Genomic DNA, 8030 nt, shown 5'->3' on the forward strand with positions numbered 1-8030 from the left:
TGCTGCTGCTAAGAAAGATTATGCTAAAACCAAAGACGCTGCCAAAGCTAAAGAACTTAAGGCTTGCCTTAAGGGACTTAAGAAAGCCCAAGTTGCTTTTGCTGCACAAGTTGCTAAAGAACAAAAGAAGACTAAACAATTCAATAAACTTCCAGTCCAACAAAAAGAAGCTAAACAAGTTCTTGATGCTAACAAGGTTATCAGATTAACTGCTCCATGTACCCTTGAGACTAAGACCCTTACAAAGGGAATGAAGGCATTTGATGCTGTTGCCCATCTTAGAAAAGCTAAGAATGTAGCTAAAGCTGTTTCTGGAATTGTCAAAGGACAAAAGAAAGCTAACAATGCTCCTTCAAAGAAACAATAAATTTAAATGAAAACGCTGTTAAGGCAAATTTGTTGAAAAGGTTTTAATTATTTTTCCTTTTCTAAAATAAAAAACAAAAATTTATTTAATGTGATAATAATAAAGTAGTTTTAAATCTATCAATTAGGATGCTTGTTTTAAATTGTTTATATTCTCAAATAGGAAAATAACTATAATAAGAGTGGATAAATATTAAGTGGTTTAAATAAACTTGAGAAGAGCAAAAATAAAATCCCATAAACTACCATTTTCTTTATTTTCTATAGTAGAAAATAAATAAACCATACCTCTTATTATTCCTATTAAACTAATAATAGAAATTAATGTATAAACTAATAACATAACAGCTGAAAGAATTGGGAATAACGACCCTGTCTTAAACTTACAACAACATAAACATATATTAATAAACCAACATACTGGAATAAAAAACCCAGCAATAAAAAGGACTAATGGTAAGTATTTCTCAATAGGTGATTTCTCAGGTACAAATACTCCACTAGTTGGTATTGGAATATTATTTTGTTGTTCATTAACCATTGTTGGTGGTTCATACATTTCAATTTGGTTAGTTGGAAGAGGAGGTAGTGGTTTATCATTTAGTCGGATATAGTTGTTTGATGTCATGAAATGATTTTTTATGATTTTAATTTTTTTATTTCTTTTAGAAATTTTTTTTAGCGAAAGAACAAGTACTCACTAACAATTAAATTAAACGTAAAATTGATTATAATAAATTGAATAGTTTATTATAATTACTTTTTAATGATACTTTGTTAGATGTAAAATATTATAATACCATTATTTTGTTTTAATTACTTCTTGTTTTGTTATATTTAATCTTTTATTTGTTATTCTAACTATTATTTGTTTTTATTCTTTTTATTTAAATTATTTTATTCATTATTTTGTGTTATGTTAATTTATATTGATTATTTATCTTATTTCTTTTTATCAATCAGTTTATTATCATTAGAGTTTCCTCCTATTATTAATAGAGTCTTTTCTTTATTTAACCAATTAACATTAATATGAAATATAAACTTGTCTCAATCATATTGAATTTCTTGTTTAAAAAGAATTAACAATAAAACTTAAAAATAAAACCATAAAACTATAATAGTTACTTGGTACAATATTGTTGAAGTTGTAAAGGATATACACAGTGAGTATGAATCATTAAGTTACAATGAATACAAGAGAAACAATTTGATTTAATTTTTTGATGACAAATATCGCATAATGTATAATAAGTAGTATTACTTATTGTCCAATGGTGGAAATGTTCAGTCTTATAAAACTTATATGTTTCAGTTAACATATCTTCTTTTCTATGATGGATATTACCTGTACTAAATTTTCCAACATTACCATCGTTTGAAATAATCCAAAAATCACATTTTCGTTCTTTTTTACTTAAAGAATTTGTGATAGATTTTGACGAATTAACTCTTTTTCGTGTTGACTCAATAATAGCATCTGGAGATAATTGTGTATATGCTAATCGTTTGTCGTTTTGAGTTTTGGTTGTATAACAGTCACTAAATCCCCACATTTCTCCAATACTCAAAATAGTTAGTCCTTTATCATAAAGTACAACCAATGGAAGGTCTTTTGCAAAAACAAATATGGTTCTTGTGAAAAACTCAATTGATGAAATTTTACCACATTTTAATTCTTTTTCATCAACTAAGAAATTGCCACGATATTTTAATAACACACCATTAATCGTTCCAACGTATAAATATTCTCCAGCACAACAAACAGCAGTTACTGAGTCATTTCTTGGAATTTCTTCATTAGAAACAATTTCAAGTAATGAATTAATTAATATCATTCTATTGGTGTCATTTTGTTTACCATAAATACAAAGAGTATCTAAGGAATTTATTTCCATGATAGCAGCATCAATTTCAAGAGGAACAGAATTTAGTAATAAGAAACTAGAATCAAAAACTTTAAGTTCTTTATCAGCTAGTATATAAATTTTATTATATCCACAATATACTTTTTGACATGTCATTGGGATTTCTCGTAATATGCCTGACACATTCATAAAAAATATTTTATTTGTTGAAACACCAATCAAGCTATCTTTATTAGAACATACTTGAAATACTGGCTGTGATAATTTAAATGATGTTCTAATATCTCCTTCAGGTTTTCTAAATTGTACATTTCCTAATCTATCAAATACAACAGTCATAGATCCTAAGGAACTTATAATATGTGCATTTTCAATTTTATGAAAAAGAAGTGGATGTAGTATAAAACTATCGATGAGGCTAAATGACTCAGTGGTTATCGTTTCATAATTTTCGACAATTGTCTCAAGTACTGGAGCCATAGATTTATCTCCAAAATAGCAACTAAATAGTTCATAAACTTCTTTTATTTCATTTGAATCTTTTTTTGTTGTATTCTCATTAAGATATAATTTTAAATCGTTAATAACAAGAATAATAAGCTCGGAAATAATTATTGAATCAGTGGCTATACTTTTATCTCTAAGTATTAGACTGATTACCTCTTTTACTTTATCAGGACTTTTTGCTCTTAAGTCTTTAAAATGATTGATTACTTCTTTTCCAAATAATTTTTTCTTTTTGTCTAATAATTTAATAATACTATTCATGCAACGAACACAGTCACTTTCTTTATTTTCATCTTTAAATGGATTACAAGTAAATCCAATTCGAATCATTTCAAGCAAATGCGAAATAAGTCCTACGTTTATAGAGATATTTTCTACTTTTCCATTAGTATAACTATTTATAGGAGTTAAATTGATTGTTTCTCTTTTTGTTTGAATTGAAGACTTTCTTAAACGCTTTCCTTGTAATAGACTTCCATGGGTATTTGAAGTAAAATTAATATCTCCCTTTCTTACACAGTTGATTTGATTTTTCCATTCTTTTATTTCATTTTCATTTGAGACTATTTTGATGTAACAAGAAGTATTTTCTATACTACTAATTTTCATTTCACATAACTCAGTTTCTTTTCCAATAAAAATGTATTTCTTTATATCAGATAAAACTATTTTATTTGAAGGAAACCATTCCTTAAATATTATATCTCCATTTTTTTGATTTGAAAAGACAAGCAGACATCCTTCAAAAAGATATAACTGAGACCCTAAGAGACTTTTTCCACATAAATGAGAAGACTCAACCATAACTTGGCCTCTCTTCTTTAGTTCCCAATGATTATTGCAAATAATTTCCATAACTTTTTTTGAAATATCTAAAGAATTTTCTGACGTATTTTCCATCCATTTTTTGATAATTTTAATTGTCTCAATAGTATCACATAAAGAACTAATATCATTTGCTAATTTCCAACACTTATTTGATGTGATCAATCCAGCACTCAAATAAGTATTAAGACTATCACATGACTTCCAAACGCAATGAGCAGAAGGGTTAAGTGATTTTTCAATAAAATAATATGAAGAAATCTCTCCTGTAAATGATGAATATTCTTGACTTAATAAACGAAGATATAAAGTATGTAAATGAAATAAGGACAATAATGTTTTATCATTAATTTTCATTAATGTGTTTTGATTAATTGTCTTAGAAATATCAAAAGATTGTGAAGAATTAACAATAGTGTTAGAAAATTTAAAATAATGGAGTAAAAGTCTAAGTGAGGTTAGGTATTGAAATGAGTTAATACACAATGGAAGATAAGAAGAATGTGAAATATGATGATGAAAAGTGAATGAAAGATGTAAGAAGAGAAAGACAAATTGGAAAGAGTCTAGAACTTTAGTAGGTAATTTCTTTGAATCTCTTTCAGAGATAGTAAATTCTTCATAACTTGGTTCTTCTTTAATTAGAATAGGAAAGGCATCAATCAGTTCTTGCTCAGACATCTTAGTCTCAGATATTAATTGATTTGAATAATATAACATCTTATCATTTATTTGTTTACCAATTTCATTTAACGTTTCTCTGATTGATAGAACAGAAGTTGTATGAACTGTTCCCAGCATAACTACAGAACTTTCAGTTGATGCCTGTAGTATATTAGTGTTGCAATTTCATTTATATTTTCTAATAAAACAAACTGAACTAAAAGGGGAAGTTGTTCTAGAATACAAAGACTTGAGATATATATCTTGTATACTATTTCCTCGAACAAAGTGAAGCTTTTGCATTCTAACTTGGATAATAAAATTAATAAGATCCTTTCTTTACGAAATAGTAAAAAAAGATATAATCTTCACCTTTTTCTAAAAAAAACAAAAAATAGTTTTGTTTTTCATTTTTCTTAGAGCAATAATGTATTGGCAATTTTACCAAGCTGGTTTCCACATCAACTCTTTATAATTACATTATAAAAGTTAAATTTTCCAATGCCAACTGTGTTTATATCTTGTTATTATTGAACTAAGACATAAACTACAAAATTCTTTCTACAAATACTAACTTTTGTGAACTGTCATGTAATAATACAAAAAGAAGAATAATACAACTAATTAGTAATTAGTTTTTCTTAGCCTTAAATAAAATTCATCATTGAAATAAGTCTTTTTCATTATTCATACCTCAACTAAACTTCTAAGTAAAAATCGATTACTGACGTGGCATCTCGTCATTGATGTGTGACAAAGAGAGAAAGAAAAATAATAAAACTGACTAAATCATCATGGAAATCTCGGAGGATGAGTTACAAACAAGGATGGATAACATTACCCATTCTATTAAAGAAGGGTGTGGTAATCCAATGTGTAATAATGCATATTGTAAATCAAACCCTGAACATAGTTCTATTAGTGAAAATGAAATGGGAGACTTTGTAGTTCTTACAGCCATCAATGAATATAAAGAATGCTGTAAGTTTATAACACCGAAACAAATTTATTCAATGACTCCAAATGATGTTTTTCAATTACCTATTGAAGCATATTTAAATGACAATTCTCTTAAAGCCTCTTTCAGAGATTTTCCAGATAATTGTAGTTCTCGTCCTAAAGGCTTTGAGTACATTAATCATCAGTCAATTTTCTTGTTTATGAACTTTTTATTTAATGTGTCTAATCCGGAAACAATCAAAAAAGTCTTTAATTCTATTTCTTTAGTTCAACCAGAACAACGAGTATTATTCCTTTGTGTTCCTTATCAAACAAAGTACCACAACTATTATGGAGCCTTATTTAAATTAATAACTGAAAATCCAATTAATAAAGAAGTTATACATCAATTTCTTTGTCAAATGAGTCCTGAACATTTAAGACAAGTTCATTTTTTGGTTCATTCATTCTTAGATGAAATGTTTAAACAAGGGTCAGTTCAGAGGAGTAACAAATATCCATTTATGATATATGCTCTTCGTTTGTTTAAGATACTTTACGAAATGAACATAGCCAATGAATTTATTGACTATAAGTCTTTTTATGTTTATTCAATAAATATTAAAAGAGAATGGAGTGATGATTTTGACCTGTTTTTTAAAAACAAGTTTGTTTTTTATAAAGCCATATTTAAATAATAAATTAAAAATACTAAACATTGTTAGGGAAGGATTATTATCATATAGTTTCATTATCGAGTTATATACTAGAGTATTAGTAGTACATGAAGAAAATAGGTGTGAACAACAACTTACACTTAGTGGTGCAATACAAAATAATTTTTTTGAGTTATTCAGTCCATATCTTGAATTAAGAATTGATAGAGATAACCTTCTTTTATCATCATTAAATTCTCTTGTTAATAAACGACCAATTGATTTGAAAAAAGAATTAAAAATAAAATTCATTGGAGAAGTTGGAGTTGATCAAGGAGGAGTATCAAAAGAGTGGTTTAGTTTAATTGTGAAAGAATTATTTAAAGTAGACTTTGGAATGTTCACATACAATAATAAAACAAGACAATTTTGGTTTTGTAGTTTTGCAGATGATTTACAAGATTTTAAATTAATTGGAATAGTATTAGGATTGGCAATTTATAACAACATCATTCTTGATATTTCATTTCCATCTATTTTATATAAGAAATTACTTGATATTCCATTAACATTTGATGATTATAATATTCTTGATCCTGAGGTCTATAATAGTCTTATGCAATTAAAAGAAATGAGTAAAGTTGATGATGTTTCTTCATTACAATTAACATTTGAAGCAGTTCAAAATTATTTTGATGAAAATAGAAGTTACGAATTAATTCCAGGTGGAAGAGACATTATTGTTACAAATCAAAATTTACAACTCTATCTTGATCGTTATGCTGATTTTTATTGTACATCATCGGTTCAAAAACAGTTTGATGCATTTAAACAAGGATTTAGACAAGTTGTTTCATCACCATTATTATTAGTTTGTTATTATTTATTTTAAATTGTAAGTTATGATGAATCATTATATGTCTTCTTATTTCTTTTGATTTATACTATTGAGGGTGTGTGGTTATTACCAATGATATTTATTTTATAGTCAATGAGACCAGAAGAACTCGAATTGGTTATTTGTGGTACTAAGGAATATGACTTTGATGCATTAGAAAGAAATGCAAAATATAAAGATTATACTCCAAACTCTCCTCAAATCAAATATTTCTGGGAAATTGCTAAATCTTTGACTTTAGAACAAAAGAAAAAACTCTTAATATTTGTTACTTCAAATGATCGTGTTCCTGTTGGTGGATTAGGTAATCTCATCTTCTTCATTGATCGTTATGGTGACCCAGAAAAATTCCCAACAGCATCTACTTGTTTTAATGCACTTCATCTTCCACCATACGAAAATAAGGAAATAATGAAAGAAAAATTATTGTTTGCAATTGAAAATGCGGTTGGGTTTGGACTTGCTTAAATTGATAAAACAATAATAACCTATATTTCTAATTCATTTTTTTAAAAAACACATTTCAATTTATCTAAAACTTTTTATGCATTGACTTTATCTCTTCTTTTAATACCATGTTTTCTTGTTTAAGGAGTTCTATTTGTTCTTTTAATTCTTGATTTTTTCTTCTTAGTTCAACGTCTTTTATTTTAACTTGAATAATTTCATTTTGTGTGTTTATAATTGGTGTATTGTTTTTGTTTTCTATCACCATTTCATTCGCTTCACTAATTTGTTTGTTGTATTTTCTTTCGATCTCTTTCTTTTCTGTATCTGATTGCGCTACATTTATTTTTTCCTCAAAGAGTTGATGTTCCATATCTGTGAGTCTTAAAACTAATTCATTGTTTCTTGTTGCAACTTTATTAGTTGATATTGTAATAGACTCTATCACAGAGTTGATATCATCTATCCAATGTACCATATCATTGATTGTGTCTTGTGCAAATCTCATTACAATATCACTTCTCTGCTTTGTTTCATCCATTCTATCTAAAACTCCTTCAACATCTTTTATTTTCTCTTCCAGTCTTTTCGTTGGATTATCTACATATTCTTCATAATTATAATATTTCATATACTCTGATACTTTTCTTTGTATCCTCTTTACTTTTTGGTCAACGCTTAGTTCTTGTTCAAGGAATTGGGCAAGCACATCAGATTGAGCCTTATCCATGTAATGATGGTTTATTTTCAATTTTTATTATAAGTTTTTATAGTATTAAATTATAGCAAATTTACTATATTTATTACTATACGCTTTATTAGGAAATTATTAATAACAAACAATTAATTAAGTATTAATAG

At 26.8% G+C, this 8030-nt stretch overlaps 5 protein-coding genes across 5 annotated transcripts; 2 read left to right on the forward strand and 3 right to left on the reverse strand.

The window, feature by feature from the left end:
* ENU1_165380 (hypothetical protein) lies at positions 1–367 on the forward strand (the record flags this gene model as incomplete). The annotated part of the gene is made up of 1 exon (XM_008860979.1): positions 1–367. A coding segment is annotated over one exon (367 nt), but the record flags the coding sequence as incomplete, so codon positions are not given.
* A 201-nt stretch (positions 368–568) lies between these two features.
* On the reverse strand, positions 569–994 carry ENU1_165390 (hypothetical protein; the record flags this gene model as incomplete). Its single annotated transcript, XM_008860980.1, has 1 exon — positions 569–994. One exon carries the CDS (start codon positions 992–994, stop codon positions 569–571), a length of 426 nt encoding a protein of 141 aa, XP_008859202.1.
* A 496-nt stretch (positions 995–1490) lies between these two features.
* On the reverse strand, positions 1491–4367 carry ENU1_165400 (hypothetical protein; the record flags this gene model as incomplete). Its single annotated transcript, XM_008860981.1, has 1 exon — positions 1491–4367. One exon carries the CDS (start codon positions 4365–4367, stop codon positions 1491–1493), a length of 2877 nt encoding a protein of 958 aa, XP_008859203.1.
* A 689-nt stretch (positions 4368–5056) lies between these two features.
* Positions 5057–7190, forward strand: ENU1_165410 (ubiquitin-protein ligase, putative; the record flags this gene model as incomplete). Its single annotated transcript, XM_008860982.1, has 3 exons — positions 5057–5835; positions 5894–6695; positions 6813–7190. 3 exons carry the CDS (start codon positions 5057–5059, stop codon positions 7188–7190), a joined length of 1959 nt encoding a protein of 652 aa, XP_008859204.1.
* A 64-nt stretch (positions 7191–7254) lies between these two features.
* On the reverse strand, positions 7255–7899 carry ENU1_165420 (hypothetical protein; the record flags this gene model as incomplete). Its single annotated transcript, XM_008860983.1, has 1 exon — positions 7255–7899. One exon carries the CDS (start codon positions 7897–7899, stop codon positions 7255–7257), a length of 645 nt encoding a protein of 214 aa, XP_008859205.1.
* Positions 7900–8030: the final 131 nt, after the last annotated feature.

This window comes from Entamoeba nuttalli (assembly GCF_000257125.1).
Source record: "Entamoeba nuttalli P19 unplaced genomic scaffold asmbl_7110, whole genome shotgun sequence".
NCBI lineage: Eukaryota > Evosea > Mastigamoebida > Endamoebidae > Entamoeba > Entamoeba nuttalli.